The 20,000-nt window shown below is 40.6% G+C and overlaps 1 protein-coding gene and 1 long non-coding RNA gene across 2 annotated transcripts in view; one reads left to right on the top strand and one right to left on the bottom strand.

Annotated features, from left to right (window-relative positions):
• LOC137980468 (uncharacterized) overlaps window positions 1-2,446 on the bottom strand; it is a 3,735-nt gene extending 1,289 nt beyond the window's left edge. Inside the window, exons 1-3 of the long non-coding RNA XR_011118527.1 lie at window positions 1,769-2,446; window positions 694-1,650; window positions 1-575 (exon numbers count right to left, since the gene is read on the bottom strand). The exon at window positions 1-575 is cut by the window's left edge and continues 1,289 nt beyond it. This is a non-coding gene — a long non-coding RNA (uncharacterized lncRNA). The remainder of the gene's footprint in view (window positions 576-693; window positions 1,651-1,768) is intronic.
• Window positions 2,447-3,770: 1,324 nt separating this feature from the next.
• Window positions 3,771-20,000, top strand: part of LOC138005635 (beta-1,4-N-acetylgalactosaminyltransferase 3-like) — a 17,065-nt gene continuing 835 nt past the window's right edge. Inside the window, exons 1-4 of the mRNA XM_068851836.1 lie at window positions 3,771-4,926; window positions 11,389-11,908; window positions 12,314-12,458; window positions 19,666-20,000. The exon at window positions 19,666-20,000 is cut by the window's right edge and continues 835 nt beyond it. Coding sequence (XP_068707937.1) covers window positions 3,815-4,926; window positions 11,389-11,908; window positions 12,314-12,458; window positions 19,666-19,814 — 1,926 coding nt within the window. The 5' untranslated portion in view covers window positions 3,771-3,814 and the 3' untranslated portion in view covers window positions 19,815-20,000. The remainder of the gene's footprint in view (window positions 4,927-11,388; window positions 11,909-12,313; window positions 12,459-19,665) is intronic.

The raw sequence follows: 20,000 nt of genomic DNA, 5'->3' as shown, positions 1-20,000 counted from the left end.
TAGGCAATGGGATATAAACATTGTAGCACATCATTTGTGCAAACCAAAACATCACCTCATTACACGACTTGTAATGTCCAACAACTTGTTTTAATGTTGGCAAGTAAAACACATTTAAGCAAAACATCATAAGCATCGTATTCCAAAATCGCCCTCGCACACCTGAAAATGCATCCTTGACTTTCACAAAATTGTTGTGACAGCCGATCCTTGACCCGTATTGTTCGATTGTTGTTCCCATGCTGGCGGCTAGTAGCAGACAACAGTAAGAGTACGAAATACTATTCTTTGAGAGTGCAAAACTCTTATTCAATGCCACTATTTTTTAGAGTACAATAACTCTTTCAGTTTGGGATGTAACCCACACCGACATTTCAAGCCGATAAATACTGGTTTGTGATAGCTTGTGAGATACTTGTGAGGTATGTGGTGCGCAACGGATTTCGAGCCAATGAATGTGGGCTTGCGAAAGCGTCTTAGCTTCAGTGCAATCCGCACTAAACACAAGCCGAGTCTAAATATGTTGGCTTGCGAGAGTAAACAACTCCCGTATCGATTCCACTCAGCGACGTCACCTGGATGAAATAAAAAAGAACAAACAAGGCAGGCTAGGATAGTTAATTTTCGAAATGAAAGAAAGAAAACCAATCTGAAACAGCATGACAGATCAATTTTGAAACACAAATAACTTACCTTACAACTAATTTGCGACGGAAAAATCTTCAAATTTTTCCCAAAACAGGGAAAACGACCGCAGATTTATTTGCAAACAACGAACGCTAGAAGCAATGGCCGACACTTGAAAACAATGACCTCGCAATTACTAGTACCCAGTCTACAAGCCAGACTGTCACGTGTGTTCTCGTCCTCAAAGTGACATACTGACAAGATTTGCCTCTGACTTAGGGGTCTTTATGCATAATGCATAAGACCCCAAAAAGGAAACCTAAACTTATATGTTCATGTATCGCTTAATCTAATATCTTATTGGTCGTTGCTAAGTGAAATTCAATGAAAGTTCATTCAAGGTTATGTCAATCAATGGTGCTAATTAAGAAATAAAACTTTGGCCTAATCGAATTACGAAGTCTCCGACAATTGGATGGCATGTATAAAAGAGTTGTTGCTAATGATGATAATAGAAGTAGTAATTGTTGAAGGGCTGACTGGGAAAGATGGCTAGTTATTATATTGTTCAGCACACCAACATCATTGCTTTAAGTAACCTAAACTTGGCAACAGTTTGTTTTGAAAGTTAAATGGAAATAACATTTCCCAGAGCAAAGCACCAAAAAGCTAAAAAGTTTTTGTTTGGTGTACATGTACAAAAAAAATCCAGAGTGAGTGAACACATTGCCAAAAGATCACTACAGTCCTTCTTCTTTGCCTTTTCAGTTAGTTTTTTAGTGACACTTTTCGCTAAATGCCACTCATCAAACTGGTGATCCACATCAGGGTAGATGCGTTTTATATCTGACTTTATGCTTACATGGCGATCAGTTGCCACAACCTTCACTTTTGCCCCTTTACCCTGGATATTTTACATGCACCTTTTAAATCCTTTTCTCTCCATGGAATTACTGCTGGTCACTTCGCTGACCTGAACAATTTGGAAGTCAACTATTTTGTCGTGGTGAGTGATGCAATATACTGCAAACCAAAGCAGACATTTCGTGACTTCATGAGCAATTGCGTGAGCGTTCCCTCCACATGTAAGATAAGAAAGTACTTCGAGTTGCATGTAGCTAAAATTAATTCAGACTCTTACCTCTTGCTTTGCTCTGTCATGCAAACGGTTTTCAGACGACAGTCGAGGCTTCTTTCTTGGCTGATGGACAAAAATTGTTGGTAGTGCATCCGGCTTCAATGTACGTGTTGCTTTCAACCCAAGAAGTTCTGCTTTAAGATCACGTTCAAAGCAGTCAAGCTCCAAGTGATCAGAACACAACCGAGTATCTTTGGTAACCACAAAGTCAACTCGGGATATTTTTGCTAACCACTTTTGCAAGAGAGAATTTTGTGTAGGAAGACGGTGGAAACTTATTCCATGCTCCTTGCTAACAGATCGAGAATCCTTCGAGCATCCAACAGCACAACAATACACCATTACGACGAAACAGTATAAACGAACTATATGCACATAAAGTGAGTACTGAGTCTTACGCAAAATGGCTAGCTTTATTTATACCAAAGAGATTGCCACAAGACCGGAAAAATCAGCCTGAAATTTTCGAAAAGGTGCGCGGGGATAACACATTACTAGTTGCGAAAGGAACATGACGTGCATTGTAAATCGAGCTTAGTAGTTTACGAAATCGCAGTCATGGGATTTCCGTCTACGGACTTCGAAGCATCACGCTAACTCTAAATATAACTCAATCACTACCCTAAAACTGTCGCAATATTAACTTTAGAAGCTGACAATAATTATGCAATTAACTAAAATGACACAAATAAAGTCACAGGAGAACAGATCTGGCAAGCTCAATGTTTATTTCAAGCTCGGAGCATATGCACTCTTTACAGATGTCGAACGTGATTTGACTTCTTTCACTATACTGAGAACAATTTAAGTAAACAAATGTCCAAACCAGGTGAATTTCATAATAATAAAAACGAAATAACTGGAGTAAATAATCCTATGTATTAAAAAACATACTTCGTCCGGCGAATGTTTCTAATGGTTTCGATTGCGGGCGAAAATCTTAACTTACGCTTTCATGTCCAAGTTTCCAATGAATATATCACAAGCGCAGAGGACTGGTTATAGGCATCTTTCCGTCTTAAATGTCGCAAATCTTTCTTACTGAGCTAAAAATAACAAGGTCAACATCACTCAAAATCCCTAAAATCCTGCCTCTGCTCATCAAGTCTCTCGCACATGTTCCCCATATCATACGTCATAGACTCCTAAAGTGACCGCTGACACACCTATTCTGAGCCGCAATGCCAATAGCCCAAAACCACAGTAAAAACTTTTATTTGAAGTTAAAAAAAAGGTCCAAATGGCAAAAAAAGTGTCAAACATCAATATACCGGGTCTAAACTATAAGAAAGAAAATACTTGATTTTTGCCTTCAGTTCCCCTTTAATCACGGCGCCCGCTGAATTCCGGCCATGTCACTTTCGATTTTGCGATTTATTTGAACGTAGCAAAAATCTCCCAAAATGTTTGTCGCTGATCGTAACTTTTTATATTCTATATTCACGGTTCAAAATTAATGTTGTTTTCATGTCGTAAATATTTTATTCTCGATCGACCGTCCCGGAAACTTCCTTCTGCTCTTTCTAAAAACTGCGTATCAATAGTTATTTGCTTTTGCATCAATATTTGTTTTGCATAAAGCAAGCTAACAAAATTTGTACCTTGCTGAGTTCGCATTTGTTAGCGTTTATAGTATTTTCGGTCAGATGCTTCTGTTTTATGAGGGGTTTATTGTTTTGGTCTCCCATCCAGTAACTAACCCCGCCGGATAAGGATTAACTTCAGTGAACTTTAGTATTACAAAGCTGTCAGATGCTCTCAGAGGGCACACTTGTGGTGACAAGAGGTTGTGAGGGAACTTGAGAATTATCAACATGTCAGCCCAGAAGCCAATGTTTCTCTCTTCTCTTTTATTTGTTATTCTTCAGAGACTGGAATGCTGTATTTCAATACCACACAGTGCCTTCTGATTTTCTGTAACACGTACCACAGGCAACCCAGTGTATGCTTCACGATTGCGTGACCAAACAACATTTCGCGAGCGTTCACGTCGCTCGCACTTTGAACTCTCAGCTCACGTGTTGCAAAGCTTTGTCCCTATGTGGGAAAATGAGATTCTTTTTCATTGCTCCACAAATGTTTTTTGGATTTCGAAATCTCAAAAGATGGGGAAAGATTCTATTGATTGCACTTTCAGCTATCTCAATCACATTTTTTCTCTTCACGTTTTCCACATTACCAAGAAATACGAGAATCAACAATGATTTCGAAACGAACGACATTTCTCGGACGTCAGACGCCAAGCCGAAAACCGGAGATATTAGTACCGGACCTGATGCCCCATTGAATGGTTCATTGAATCTTCATGTCTGGCGAAGTATTTGTGGCTCAAGCGTGGAAAATATAAGGAAATCATGGTTCTTTCCCCAATATCCGGATGAACAAAAATTTATCAACAAGTTTGAGTACGAAGACGACGCTGTCGACTACGGAGTGCGGATCTTTGGTTACATTCACCCGCCCCGGAGCGATTTTTTTCTTTTTGGAATCGCGTCCGATGACTCTTCGGAATTATGGCTAAGCACAAGCGAATATCCAAAGGATAAACAACTCATTGCGCGTGTGTTTGACAAAGATTCTATCGGTTGGACGCAAAAGGACGAGTTGGACAAATATACAGATCAATTGTCGACCACGTCCGTTAAATTAGAGCGTGGAAAAAAGTATTACATCGAGGTATTACATAAACAGATTGGGGGCGCAGGGTTTGTTCAAGTCTTTTGGAAGGCAAGCGACGATTTTAATTTTAATTTGATTACTTCGGACTACCTATCGCTATACGATAACGAGATTTCGAGTATTACTAGAAAAGATGCGATCCATATTGTGCTGTCAAAGAGGCTGCACGACAGCTTACAACACAAATCTGCCAATGGGACAAGCCTTGATTCTTTTAAGTTTTATACTCTGCCTTTTATTCCCAACGAGAAGTTATATCTTCCTTCCTGCGATTACAAAAGCGTTTTCAGGTCGCGCGAGAAAGTTTATAGATACAACGGAATAAAGCTGATTTTCGAATCCAATGTCTTCCCTGGTGACGATACTGCAATGGCGGTCGATGGAGGGGATGTGTGGACTCGCGGCAACCGGCAAGCTGACAGAGAAATAATTGAGTCAGTTGTGGATAAGGTTATGGATTCACTGGAGCTAAAACATCCCAAGTAAGTCTACAGATGAGTTTGTACATAAGCTTCCTTTGCAACAGTAATAAAGTAAACGAATCTTATTTGTTTTGAATATCCGAGTGACGAGAATATTATGGTGACTTTTCCAAACAAGATAACCTCCTAACCCTAACCCTAACCCTAACCCTAACCTTTCAACACTTGAAAGCTAACCGTTTTAAAATGGGCTCTTAGGCTTAAATACTGTTTATCAGCGCTCTTTGAAATGGGTTCTTAGACTTAAATACTGTTTATCGAAAAAGGTGAACATACTCGCAAGCCCTTGGTTCGCGAATCGTGTAAGCAGCACAAAAAAATACCTCTGAATCCCGATAATTTCTATACGAACATGAAAAGTTTAATTTACTCTCTATTATCCTTGATAAATAATAAATCTAGAATCTGCTTTTAACGGTATTTTCAGTTGACGGTCTCCCACACAAGCTCCATTTCAATTCTTATATTTCTTACTTGTCGATACTTGTATGAGGCGCAATTCAGTCTGCAATGTTTTCCCCAATAAACACAGTCTATCTATCTATCTATCTATCTATCTATCTATCTATCTATCTTCTATCTATCTATCTATCTATCTTAAATTCCAACAATCACCGAAAGCAGGAAAGCCGAAATTTCGTCACGTGAAAGAAGAACAATCACTAAATCATCGGACACATTTGTTTTTGGTAGTATTTTAGTTAAGGGTTAGGCTTGCTGATTAAGTAGTGGCTGGTTTCCACAAAGCCACAAAATTTGGCTGGTATGATTCAAGGTAACCCGGTGAAAATGAAGTAAAGCTGTAATGCTCTGTCTCAATTGATAAGTAATGAAAGGGCCTCTATCAATTCCCTTTGGTTATTAAACTGTGCATAACCAGAGATCTTGCTCCCTGGGGCATAAAGCCAGAATTATTTATTGGTTGCCAAATTTCCAAATGACTAAACTTGTTCAGAGTCAGTTACCCCACCAACTTTTTTTACTTGTTTCTATTTCTGAACCAGAGTTTTGCCGGCGAAAAGAATGAATGGCATTGAATTTGAAGCTGTTTTCTGTGAGACTTGCTTTGTATAAACCTCTCAAAAAATTTTATCAACTTCTTGTGGAAACAAAGGGAAGGAAATAATTTTTGAAATCACTGGAGCTTTGATAATTGGTTGGAGGCGATATTACCATGATTGTTTTCTGTACTGTGTTTCCAATATTATGATTACCCAGGGCTAAGTACACAGGACACTTAAATGAAGTTCTTTAACCGTGACCAAAACAATATTTTGCCTTTGGGCAGCTTTCAAATGACCTGAAGTAAAATGCCTTTCATGTAGGCATAACAAAAGCTACAAAGACGAAATTTTCAGGGAAACTGGGGCCACATCTCCCCAGTTAACAAGCCAGATTTCACAGAGATTGATGAAAATGGCGGCCTTCTATGAATCCTACAAGAATGGTACAAGAGTGCATCAATTTGAGGGCTTGGGAAGGAAAAATAATTAATTAATAATATTGGACCTCAAGTGTTTTGGAGTGAGACTTCATTTGCATAAATAATTTTCTAAAGACGTTTGAATAACTCGGCACAAGGTAAACTGTTTATACAGCAGTTTTAAATTGCTTATTTTTATTAACTGTAATATTTCTAAGCAATTTGTCCTAAAAACTATTATCAAAGCATGCAGTTTTCTTATCCATATTAAAGAAAACTTTCAGATCACTGCCTAACAGTGCCCAATGAGGTCCTGAAATTTGTTTTGGAAGGTTGCCAAAATCACTAAGAAGTATTAGTATGACCCAACTAGTGGACTAATGCAAATCCTGCATTTTAATGGGCTATGCTACTAGAGGAACTATTAGTAATAGTCCTTGAGTAGCGAAAAGCGTGATGCTTTCTTTCGTTTCATTCCCAAATAAATATTTCTTCAACTTGAATTTGGTAACTAAATTGTTGCCTTTTCTGTCCGACTAGTTGGGTGATACTAAAACAATTAGACCCTTCGCCCTAAGGGCCACGGATCAATAGCCCATTCGGCTTTGCCTCATGGGCTATTGACCCGAAGCTCTTGCGGGCTACGGGTGTAATTGTTAAATACAAATTGGACTGAGTGGAGTACAATTCAGGAAGTAATCGTGCATGGTTTACTCCCTGAATTGTATGACAGGAGGTTCAATTACTAATGACATGGCATCTAACAGGATGCAATGATGCGGATCCGCATAATTCCCTAAAATCTGCATCCTCCGCATAATCATGGTATTTTCTGCATAAAACAGAAGTACGCCTGATATAAGTGATAAAGCAGCTGCTTACCATCCTCACAAACATAAAAGGCAAAGAGATCAAGACTATTTTGAAACGCGTATTTTCCTGAAGATTGAAGAATACACGCCATTCTGCTCGCAAGATGAAAGTTCCACGCATTTTTTGGCAATGAGCCTGGACACTAGTACACCGTGTTATAAAATAATTATAATTTCATAACATACCCTGTGCTCGAAATTTTAGAAAAAGATGCAACAAGATATGAAAATTTAGTCGCAAGATATAGTTACAAATTAAATTGCATCATTTGTAATCGTAGGGACAATCATTGTGCTGAATAATGTGTCGCCAGGCCTATCACCAGTGGTTTAACCAAACAAAATAGGAGCCGGCAATACATGTGACCACCGAAAATGGTGAATGATGGAGGTAATGGATCGTGGTTCAACCACATCACAATTTTGCTCGGCATCTCCAAATTGAAACAAAATTCATGATGAGAAACAAAACAACATTTTATTGCTTTATTTATTTTAGCAAACGTTTCAGCAAATGCCAACTGCTAACCCTTTTATTTCAACGGTGAGAGCTGGTCGCCAGATATTTTTACTGCAAAGGGAAAATTTTCAATGGTCGCAATAATTTCGAGTCCAGATTTGTACCATGAGCATGTGAATACATTGGACGGGTCTACTTATTTGTTTTATAAATTGCTTAAATCTCCACATAATCCAGTGTAATTTCTGCATAATCAACGCATGTTTACACATAATATGGCCAAAAATTTCCGCATAATCTTTAATTTTTTTCCCCATCCTATCAGAAGCCCAGTAATTAATTGTAACTATTACAAAATTAGAGGATAAAAAGTTTTTGAATACCTTTTTGTGTTAAAAAGTTAAATTATATTCAATCTGCTTTCCAAACAGCAGGAAAACAGCAAGAAAGACCCCATGCAAGGGCGTGTGATTGACGCGTGAATGGCGTAGGTGTCCAATTACAGGTATCCAGTTTGGAGTTGTTTAAATTCGATACTATTGGACACCCACATGATCGCGCGACAATTGCACAATAAATAGGTGCGCACAGAACCAATCAGGTTTGAAAATTTTGTAATAGTTAAGATTATTATGATAATAATTGGTTGTGGAATAGTTTGAACAGTGCTCTGAATGTTTAATTGATTTGTTGATATCTGTTAGTTTTTATTTGTTATGCATAGTGATTTCCGGTCAGTGGTCGTGACTGTATTTAGATCCCGTGATTGTTTACATCATTAAGACTGAACGCGTTTTCACCTTTTTCACCCTTTTGACCGCCATTTTAACCCTTATTGAACAGTTTAAATATAGTTGAGTTCCTGTAATACCGCTACATTCATTGCTTCGTCACATTGGTGTCCATGGATACATGATGCAAGTCAAGCACCCATCCTTTGGACTCTTTTCAGTTGAAGTGAATTTTTCATGTTCTTGGTTAATAAAAAGTCAATTTGTTGTGGATTGTGAGGCAGGCATGAGAGATAATGGCCTGTATCGGTGTGATGCTTATTTTCGATCCACTAGCATGTGACTCGCTTAATGTGTTAAATTGACACTTAACTTCATGTATCACTAATAATAATAATAATATATTTTTTAATGTCTTATTTGTGGGAATTTAGCGATAAATGATAAAATTTCCCTCAACCTTCAAGTTTATCCTATCTTTATTTATTTACCATGTGTTGATGTACCATCATGTCTTCTATCTCAGACAGTTATCATCTTTTTTTTCTTCATTTGTTTTTGGAGTGACTTGCTTTAAGTCCCTATGAGGCTTGTTTTTCCCCGTTTTTTTTTTTTAACTTTCCGTTCAAGGTTACGGTAGATCTTTGCAGGTGTGCTTTGCGAAAATTCTTTTTAACACGCTTTGTCAGGCGCAACAGCCATAAATCATCGAATCGAAAGAAGAGTGGGGCCTGAGAACCTCGAGCGATCAATTTTGCATTTTAATGGAAAGGGAAGCCTTCTGTATGGTCAGGTGTCATTCACAAGGCGTTTATCATTAAAACCGTGAGAGGCTTTTTTGATTCTCCGATTGTTTTAGACAATTTGTGTTAGGTAAAGGTAAATAAAGTTTTAAGTAGGAAAATTAACGAAAGCAAAGTAACAGGACCTTTCGACGACTTCATGTCATCATTGTCGAATGAACAAATTAAAAAAAAAAACGGTAAGGCATACTTATAATACTTAGGATGTGAGAAAGTTAAATTAGCAAACGTTACATGAAAACATTTATGTAAAAATATTCATGTACATTCATGTAAAAAGTTTCGCGCGAATGCAATCCGCTTGCCTATTCAGTTTCGGTCTTTTGTTTTTGATCAAGAGCATTTAAAATATCAAACAATCGAGTTTGCCACGGCATTTCTTGAGAACTTTAAAGTTCTTAATTAATCTGTTAGGTGTTAAGGCATGCTCGGCCCTGAAATATTTTCCTATCACGCGTACGGAATATTTATGTTCTTCTGCGCGTTGATGGAGGTGGCAGCAAGTGTAACCACAGGCGCCCCAAGCTCAGTATATATGGGTTATTGACCAAACGTGAGGTCAAGATAACTGGATATTAGCCAAGTTCTATTTTTGCCGAGGTCCATAAACACGCAAAAAAAGAGCGAGGCCGATATCCAGCCATCTTGAAGGATTTATTATATGACTTAAAACACCAAAAATGATCTTTGATCTTGCGGGACCAAGCGAGAAATCCCGAGCGGGCAAGATAGCTCCATCTTGCCCGCTCGGGTAGCCAATTACAGCGCGCGATTTCATTCATCTTGCCCGCTCACGGAGCTAGTCATATAATAATAACCGCTTACTAACCGAGCTTGCCCGGGCCGTACTGGGGAATATTGGCCCGAGGTCGTGGCAGTACGGACCGAGCGAAAGCGAGTTAGTAAGTTGTTTATGGCACTCTGTTTCTGATAGTAAAATGCACTTCCGGTGCAATCAATCGTTTTAACTTTTCACTCTTTTTAGCTTCTTCTGGTAGTTTCACTGTGAAGAATGACAATATTCATAGTTTTTTTTTCGCTGTTTTGGTCGCAAATTATAAATATGCCGGCTTTGCTCCAAAACAAAAATACACGGCTTGGACTGTTTCCACGGAAATGGTCCGTACTGCAAAATTCCGACCGAGAAAGAACCAATCAAAGCGCTGGGATTTGCCCAAGACTGGCTTTGCCATATAATAAGAAGGAATATAAGGATTTGTATGGGAAGACAAGACCTGAGACCCGACAAGATAATTTTACAAAAACATTATCAATTAAAAAGCCTAACTTTATTGCCATTGTGGGTCGCTTCCTTCCTGTTTGTTTTTTTTCCAGATTCGACGCGAATTAAGCCATTATCAGTTCATCGGTTGTCAACGGTTATAGTAAATACCAAGGCTGAACACTCAATTCTCACGAGCCCACCAAGTTCAGTGACATGTTCCTGGTTAAAATGTTCCCAACGTATAATTCAAGGGCAAAGGTTCTTCTTTCATTTCAATCCACTAGCCACGCAAATGAAGCCCTGCCAGCGATGTCAGGCGGCTGTTAGTGTCCCAAACGAATCGATAAAACGATGGAAGAGCCTTTTTAAAAATCAACACCACACGGCGACCGTTGAGTTTCTGCTTGGTTGCCTAGTCAAACGACTCGTGGGGGTACTAGACCGCAATTTGCCATCCACACTTTCGCTTTTCCACCCGGGGTCCCCTTAGATCGAATTGTGCAATAGCGAAGTCAAATACGGGTGAATAGAACATGAAGCGGCCTTCATGGAAGAGATTTGGAACCGGTTGGAGCTGCAAAAATTCTCCGATAAGTACCATTTGTTTTCCGGAAAAAGGTAGATTTTTGCAGCAATCTGATGCTAGTTCGTGGTGAAGGAAACTGTCAAATTTTGTAAACACGAGGGAGAGCGATTTTGATTGGCTGCTTGAGAACCCAAAAAAATATATATTGAACATAAATTTTTGCGTTGATTTGAACTAAAATAGACTCTTTGAATTGAAATATCCATTTATTGAATATTGTTACAATTGGCTCGCCATACTTTGCTCTGTCAAAACGCCAGGTGATTTTACTCGTCAACTGGGGATATGCTAGCCAGTCAAAAGCTATTTCCATTTTAAATGGAGGGAACAAATTTAATGTAAGAGTGATCATTTCTTTGCAGGAAATACTATTTGAAAAGAATCCACAAAGTTGTACAAAAGCCAGACCCAGTCTATGGAGACCGTTACTTAGTTGATTTGGAAATGGGCCTGAGAGAAGGGAAAGGTTCCTACCGCCTTGCCGAACACGTTTATCAGGAGAAAGGCACGGATAACTTGTGTTCTCCAAAAGGTATCAGGTGGAATAGAACAGCAACAATTCACTTTGTTTTGCCGGTTAAGAATCAAGGCGTGTGGGTTTACCATTTCATCAATGAACTCACAATTGCAAGCTTATTGACTGGCGATACGAACTTTCACGTTATTGTTGTTGATTTTGAGAGCCAGGACATCAACATGACCAGAGCATTTGACACAGATCTTCTTCGAGACAGACACACTGTTATTAACATGACAGGGAAGTTTTACAAGACGTTGGCATTAAACACGGCTGTCGAACACGTACCAAGTGAACATGATTTAATATTTCTGTTTGATCTTCACATTGATGTACCCATTGATATCATGGATGCTGCTCGAAAGGTGAGTTTTTTTTCTAGGTAAGATAGACCTCTCAACATGTATTTGGCAGAATGTGTAATGGAGTAACATTGAAAAACTAAAGGAGTAAAGAATGTACAGTGTAACTGTAAATTCTGCTTTTATAAATGCTGTGTCTACAGTACCGTGAAAAGTGCTCACTTGATAGTTCTGTGAATAACTTTGCTCAGTGCTTCCACTTGCCTCCTTTTAATAATCAAATATTCCAGGAACAACATCATTAAGGTGATATTCTCGTCTCTTAGAGCAGGATACATTTATTTCGTTGCCGGAGTCTTTATTGGTTAAATTTTTTTTGTTTGCCTTTGTTGTCTTCTACCAGAAACATCCACACCATCAACAGTACAATATACAAATATTATGGATATTTTATTGTATTTTAAACAGAACACAATCGAAGGATACATTGCTTTCTTCCCAGCTGTTGGCCGCTTGAAATGCGAAAGTTCATCCATCGATCATCAAGGCTTTTGGCAAATGGACGGGTTTGGGCTTCTTAGTATCTACAAATCCGACTGGCTGCGCTTTGAAGGTATTCCATTTTCAACGTGTCTTATTTTCATCATTTGAGGTAATTTTTGGCGCCTTTTATTGACTTCAAATTCCAAAATCAAGGGCTTGGTCCTTGTGATTGGCTGAAATCGATCCACTCTTTTCTGCTAACATAAACAGCGAGCCAGCTGCCGTTGCAGTAAATAGCGGCAGGTACAAAACAAAGGTCACAGGTCATTGTTTTATCAATACAGAAAGAATCACAAATATCCATTAAAGCTTAGACGTTAGGCCTAATTAGGCCTTCGGACTTCGATGGGCAAAAAAATATGAATAGATCGTTCAAAACCTTTAAAAAATTTTTAGTCCAAAATACGAAGTTTCCATTTATGAGAGGTTAATTTGATGATCTAGCGAGATTTTCAGTGCGAAAAAGACGACCACGAAGTAGTTCGTGGCACTTGAAAAACGTTCTCAAAATCAGGGACTGGGTTGTATATAAGAGCTGGCAGCCGGCGAAGTTCGCCGGCTTCTCTGTCAGGTTTCGCCGGCTACTTTCATTGTTTGAAGAGTCAAGACATGTAGAGGAGATGATGTTTATGAGGTCTAAACTACTTGGGCTCAATACAAATAAAAATTTGCAGTGCCTATCTTTTCTGAAAACACATAAAAGACTTCTGACTCAAGGGCAGTTTAAAAACGGTCATGCTTGAGACTTTCGTTTTGAAAAAATCTTGCTGCAGCGGCGGGAAAGTAGGAAAAATATGATTTTTTGTCCGCCATATTGGATTTCGATATCTTTAAACAGCCACCGATTGTATGTTACCGGAAGGAAAAATCACTCAAGGACGTTTTAGTCCGCGCAAAACTTCCTTTAATCACGCCGCAATCATAAAAAGACTTATAAACAAAGAAACACTTTCAAAAGGTTTGTTCTCAATCCAGAAGGAAATTTACATATGATGTTCTGCTAGCAACACGCTCAGCCTGCGTTCACGCATCTGTTACCACAACTCGACTGAGGAACAAAACTAGCCCCTGATCATTCACTAACCGCTCCTTCGTTTTCACTTCGAACCTTTCAGTTGATCATTTATAGCGAACGTAGAAGCTGAGGACTCGTAGACTTTATTTAAACACTTGAACGTAACGCTCCTCGGAGTTAAATCCTACTTGCCCGCGTAAGTGCTCGTCCTCTCGAGGGCATCTCTACGCTTCAACATGACAACGGATCTTTATCCAACGTCACTCTTGATCAACTCTCACTGCTTTACGGAACTCCTAAACTCTTCGGAAAAAAAAATACATCACTCTTAAACCGCTCGAGTGATTTTCAATTTTCGAAATTACTGCAAGCATGTTCCGCAAGCATATTTTCCCGCTAATTACACAATGGAAACAGGATCGAAACATCCTTTACGCCATAGGCCAATTAGTATCCTCCAATCAGCTTCTTTATTTAACAACCAATCAGAAGCCTTTGCTGGTCTAGTCCTTCAAAGTATGTGCCATGTTTACAAGTTGTCAAGTGGCAATATTTGCTCCAGCAAAACCACCAAAAAGATACAAAAAATATCACTCAACTTTTTGTTTATAGGGTTGTATTATTGAAATGTCGCTTCGTCTTTACATGGTTTTCATAGTATAATTGCAGCTTGATTCATCCCTCTAATGTCTGAGTTTCATGGCCCAAACTGCCAGGAAATGCATTTTCCGGCATTCAGTTTTCAAAAATTTTCCCCGGACCCCCCTAGAAACCTTAAAGAAAACCCTGAAAATGATGGCTCGTACGCAAATGTTGATCTCAATTCCTCAATGTTGTTTACCAGCTGCCGTTCTAAAATGGTTTGAAATTGTTGCCCTGATATTTTTCCGACCCTTTAGCAGAGAATCTTCAGTGAAAAATGATTTCGAACAGTCCATAAAAACCAATTATGTTTGAACCACAGGAAGCCCTTCACTGGGTCGGCCATTTTTACGCCAAGCTATAAACTTGAGCCCGCCATATGGTCACGTTATACTGGTCACACTTGGAGGGGCGGAGGTACCTACGGACTTACAGACGGACAGTTGCATTATGACGTCATTGCTAAAACCAAAATGGTCCTTATGCGTGATGACGTCTGACTAGCTAATTTCACCACCAAGCCTCGTTTGCACAAAATAATTCACGTTACTTGGACATGCAATAATGTTCGCACGTGAGTTTTCTTTTCAAGTTTTCTCCTTTGGGATTTAGCTCATGCTGAAATTTACAAGTTTGATTTTCGAATTCGAGGCTTGTTGGTGAAATTTGCTAGTCAGTCATCATCACGCATAAAGGCTATTTCTCGCATCAAATTACCATATTTTCTTAACCATGGTACTCCGCGCGCGAGCGCGCCTTTGGTGCGCGGAGCTCCGCCACTAATTTTGTGCAGTACTCGACAAGACTGCCCTCCCTTCAGAAGTTTCAAACTGAGGTCTGTAGTAGAACTTAGTAAATACGCTCTCTTAAGACCAGTCAGTGAACTGTAAAATTTCGGGGATAGAAAAACCACGCACTGACTGACCCTTGACGGAAGTGACAATGCCTGCTAACTGTATCAGCTCTTTCAACCACCTGGCTAGTGTTGAAGGAGAAACTGGTTTGTGGGGGTGTATGTGAGATAACAGGAGGTTATTACGTTTAGAAGGATCCTGTGGTCTCCATTGTAGGGTTTTAGCTTCATATACCTGTAGGAACTTACAAACTCACATATGTTTGTTTTCGGAAAGCTAGCGTGTAAACAACATCTAAGTTCCTCCATCCGGGTGGAACTATCTGAGACCTAAATCTCGGCTGCTAGACCTGAGGCTATGTCTGGAACAGTGAGAGCAAGCAACCCAGCGAGCTTGTAAGACAATGTTTATGAACGGTTGGGTGTTCGAGCCCAAAGGTGAGATATATTGCACTACTTTCGAGACCTGCCGTGTTGTAGCATAAAGGGGTTGTGGTGGGCGGAGTTGGTACACCTCTTTGAGTATCTGACATACCAAAGGGCGTGAGTCCGCTTTGTGACCGTCAAACAAAGGCAAAACAGCAGAGAGGGCAGAACGATAGACATAAATAGTTCTGTACTTTTTACCCTTGCGAAACTGTGATGCAAGAAAGTCCAAAATATGAGTTAAAGATGGTGAAAGGGGATCAACATTTACCCGTTGAGTACACCAGGTACACCACTTTCACAGGAATAGGCACTAGTGGTGTTTTTCTTCCAGGCTGCCAAGAGGATTTTTCTACTCTTCTCCAGAGATGTCTGCCGTTTGGTATTCTCTGTCGACAGAAGCCACCCAGCTAGTTGTAAGTGTTTGAGGGAGTGGGTTCTCTGTGTCAGGAGGTCTTGCTGAACTGGTATATATATATGAGGTGGGGAAAGCCGGTCGATGCGCAGGTTCAATAGCAGCCGAGGATACCAAGGCTGTGCTGGCCAAACTGGTGCTACGAACACCATGTGCGAGACCTGCTGACTCTGAATTTGGTGGAGGTATCGGCCTATCTGGGCAAACGGAGGAAAAGCATACCCAGAAAAGTCCCCCAGTCTAGACTAAATGCATCGGTGTGTATCTCCAGAGGTCTGGATGCCAGCTCACGAACTGGTCTAGTTGGAAGGCGAGTCAAGAGGCAAACAGGTCTATATTCAGGGGACCCCACTTGTGATAGAGACGATGGAAAACTGTTGGATGTTGTTTCCAGTCGCTTGAATCCAGAAACACTGTGGATTCCCGTAACTCTTCTACATTCTGAAATATTGGAATGCAACGAGCCTTCACTAAGACATTGCGGGTGAGACACCAATCTCAATCTGTTGAGACAGCATAGGGAAGTGTGTTCCTCCCATTTTGTTTATGAAGGCGACTACTGAAATGTTGTCCATCAGTAGTGTTTTTTGTAAAGGACATTATTGCTAGCGAGCCTGCTAACAGTTCGTGGCAGTTGATGTGGTATGACGTCTACTTGGGAAGCCATCTGCCTCCCGTAGACCTTGGCAATGAGCCACTCACCCCTGACGTGAAGCATCTGTCTCAATGACCAGATCTATGGGACGTTGGACCAGGGATTTCTCGTTCCGAGCCATCAGGTTGTCCTTCCAGTGACCAGTTTACCTCCTGGAGGCACTCTGAGTCTAGATGGACTTCGTAAGATCTTGGAGATCTAAGTACACTTTTTCCGCTTGCTGGAGATATCGATAGTGGAGGGAAAGACTGCGTGTATGGATGAGGACAATGAGGCCCGGGAATTTTGACAATTTTCCAACGGTAGAATGGGGCTGTTAACGGTGCCACGAAAAAAAACGATTTACCCGCTGCCTTGGCATCGGCTACTGTATTTGCTCTTTCAGAACGAGGTTTTAGGCGGGCTTCGAAACTATCCCCGAATAACTGCTTGCCTGAGTCTGGAAGTCTTCTTTCCCCATGGATGCAAGGACTGGAGAACCTGCTCTCGGCGTTTTGAAGAAACTTAGGCAGAAGTATCACCTACTTTCACTTGCCGAACATAGCCACATCTAGTGAAGCTATGATCCTCGCAGTTATGAACGCAGTTCATATATGATCCATTTCATATATCATTTCATCGTTCCTCACGGGATTATTAGAACCCACAAATGACCAGCTCCCAACGTCAGTGGCTTCATAGCTCAGTTGGTTAGAGCGTTGCACCGTTATCGCGAGGTCACGGGTTCAAACACCCGTTGAAATCCTGAATTTTTCAGGCTTCTTTACGCAATTACAAATTGCGTTCATAACTGCGAGGATCATAGCTTCACTTGATTTCACATCCGCCGTTCATATATGATCCATTTCATATATCATTTCGTCATAGCCACATCTGTAGTTTTAGTGCTGCCGAGGTTATGAGGGAGCCATTCTAATCGTGTTCATTTGATATGCGCGGATTTCTGGATGTCTGCCTTGTGCCCACAGTATCAAGGGCAGCGTTGTTGTGCATGTCATGTGATCCGTTTTGCTACTTCTCGGCAGCATTCCACTTACTCATGGTAATTAGTAGTGGATATAGTGATAGTATCATGTTGTTGGGACTCGTCGCGCATGAGAGAGATGTTTTCATGCCGCAAAGAACAGAGCGGATCCAAGACAGCAAGGATCCTGTTTTTATATCTCTTAATGAGATGTTCGGGATAGTGCCTTCCAAAATCATAGATGTGAAAGAGATTTATCTAGGTTAGGAGGAAAGGCTCCATCAGAGCTGGCTTGGGAAATTCTTTGATAATGGCTTTTGGCTCCAAGCGTTGTAACGGTTTTAACATAACTTTAAGCAGAGCATCAAGTTCTTCGCTGGGTTCCCAACGAGAGTAGTTGGGGATTAACCGAACAGCCCATCAGGGTCGCTATCGTCTTTTACAGATAACTGATGCTCTTTTCCGCTACTAGCGTTAGCGGGTGTTTGGCTATGAGCATTTTCGTCAATTTATACAACGACATCGATAGGGAGATGTCGTTTTGTTGCCCTGCCTTTGCCGGTTTGGTCCACAGACTCTACGGCAGATGCCCACAGGCACTGCTGCGTTCTCAGCTCGTGATTGTTTGGTCGCGTGGTCTGGTACATCTTTCTTAATTGCAGTTAGAATCGCTTGAGAAAGAACACCTAAAACGGACTGGTCGGCAACGAGAGCCTGAACCATCGATACCACGAGAGATTGACGGGTTACACTTACTTTAGACGGCGGATGGCTCTGGATTACCTCGGCCGCGTTGTCTGCTTTCGCGTGGGACTACAAGTTTTTGAAAAATACGAGAACCAGCGGTTGATATACGGTGCGAAGTTACTGTTGTGTTATATTTTCTTTAAGTCACTTTGGTTTTGCGATTTCGAAAGAGTGAATAAAGAGACATTGAGGCGAGTATTTGGAAATATTATGCTGCCTTTGTAATTACAACCGCAAATGGTTAGACTTTCAAGTCTTCTCGGATAAGGACTATAAACCGTATGCCCCGTCTCACAACCCTTCAATGTTCACAACCCAGTGGGACGTGAAAGAACCCACACACTATTCGTAAAGAGTAGGGCATGGAGCTCCCGGTGTTGTGGTCAGGCCTCATTTAATTCATTCATGTGCTGGGTGAGATCGCTAATGGACTGATAGCGGCTGCCAGCGGCGCCTGTATATGCTGATGTCCGATCTCACCCATAGATCCCTTGCTTGTAAAGCGCATTTGAATATGTTAATAGAAAATGCGTTATATAAATTAATTACCACTACCATTACCATTACTTGGTTCTGGTAATCGGGCCCATTCTGATTGGCCATTATTTGGTGAAAGCTGTATTCTAAATGTAAACAGTATTGTAAACTGATGGGTCAGGACACAGCTATATACAACGGCTCTGGCGGAGCTTAATCCACTATAGAGCTGCATACTATACCACTTCAATGAAATGAGAAGTTGTAAATAGCGGCGATTTATCTAAAACTGATGGACCAAGGCCGAATTACAGTGGTCTACACAACTACGTTATGGACTCCTGCCTCCTTGGTAAATGAATGAAATTGAATTCTTCAGTTGAAACTAGTTTAATGGCCTGAGTTCACACAAGTATAAACCTGTAGCAGCTAGTCGTAGGTGTAGTAAGAGCAAATGCGTTGAGAATTTTTTTTTTCCGAGTTCTCTAGTTATGACTAATAATTTTAAATCGTGTTCCAAAAAATCCTCACTTACTTTAGTTGTCCCCACTTACTTCAGTGAATCCATCACTTGGTTCAGTTTAACAAATGTTTCTAATAATATGGAGAGCTCGAGAGAAGGGTTCTAGTTTTAATTAATGACGCTACTCAGCTTCATGGCCCGATGAAAAAGAAAGAAAGAAAAAAAAGAAAATGCTTTGTTTATAGTGGAAGTGCACTTAGCTATCAAGCTAGTTTACAGGCACCCCACTTTTAACAATGTGAAAGAAACAATTCAAAGTTAACAGAAACGTTATTAAGAACCCCAACTGGCAGGAGGCAACCAGTTGGCTATTTACAAAGCGTGGTAGAGTTGAATCCGGGACAACCGGAAACAAATCCTAACCAGAGGTTAGAACGGGATTTGAACCCGGAGCAGCCGCATGCAAACCCAACGTCCTAACCACTCGACCACGCTGCCTCCTCCTCCCGATGTTTTACTTTACGATTTTACCACTTGGCATTTCGGTCTTGGTTTTTACCTTTCCACCAGTCAGCGGTTGCTTATACTAGCTTATTGATTACTGAAGTATTTTTCCAAAGGAATGAATGCCAAGGATTTTACACACGCGTGGGGAGGCGAGGACTGGGATGTACTGGATCGCGTCTTAAATGTGCATCTGGAAGTGGAACGAATCAAGTACCCAGGCCTCTATCATCACTTCCACGCCAAACAAAGGGATTGGAGTTGACGGCAGGCTGACACTTAAGGGATCCCAGGCTTCTTCACCACTGGTCGCTTGGTTCCAAGTCGCAGAGAGCTACAATAGGTTGAAGCAGTTGCCTTGCAAGCCCAAGGTGAATGCCTACAACAACGGAGCATTCGTTGTCGACACTCTTTGGGAAGAGTTTTGCCAAACGTTTCTGAAATGTCTCAA

The sequence above is a fragment of the Montipora foliosa genome, chromosome 1 (assembly GCF_036669935.1).
Source record: "Montipora foliosa isolate CH-2021 chromosome 1, ASM3666993v2, whole genome shotgun sequence".
Lineage (NCBI taxonomy): Eukaryota > Metazoa > Cnidaria > Anthozoa > Scleractinia > Acroporidae > Montipora > Montipora foliosa.
Note: the sequence above shows the minus strand (reverse complement) of the source record. Positions and strands in the feature narration are given on the sequence as shown.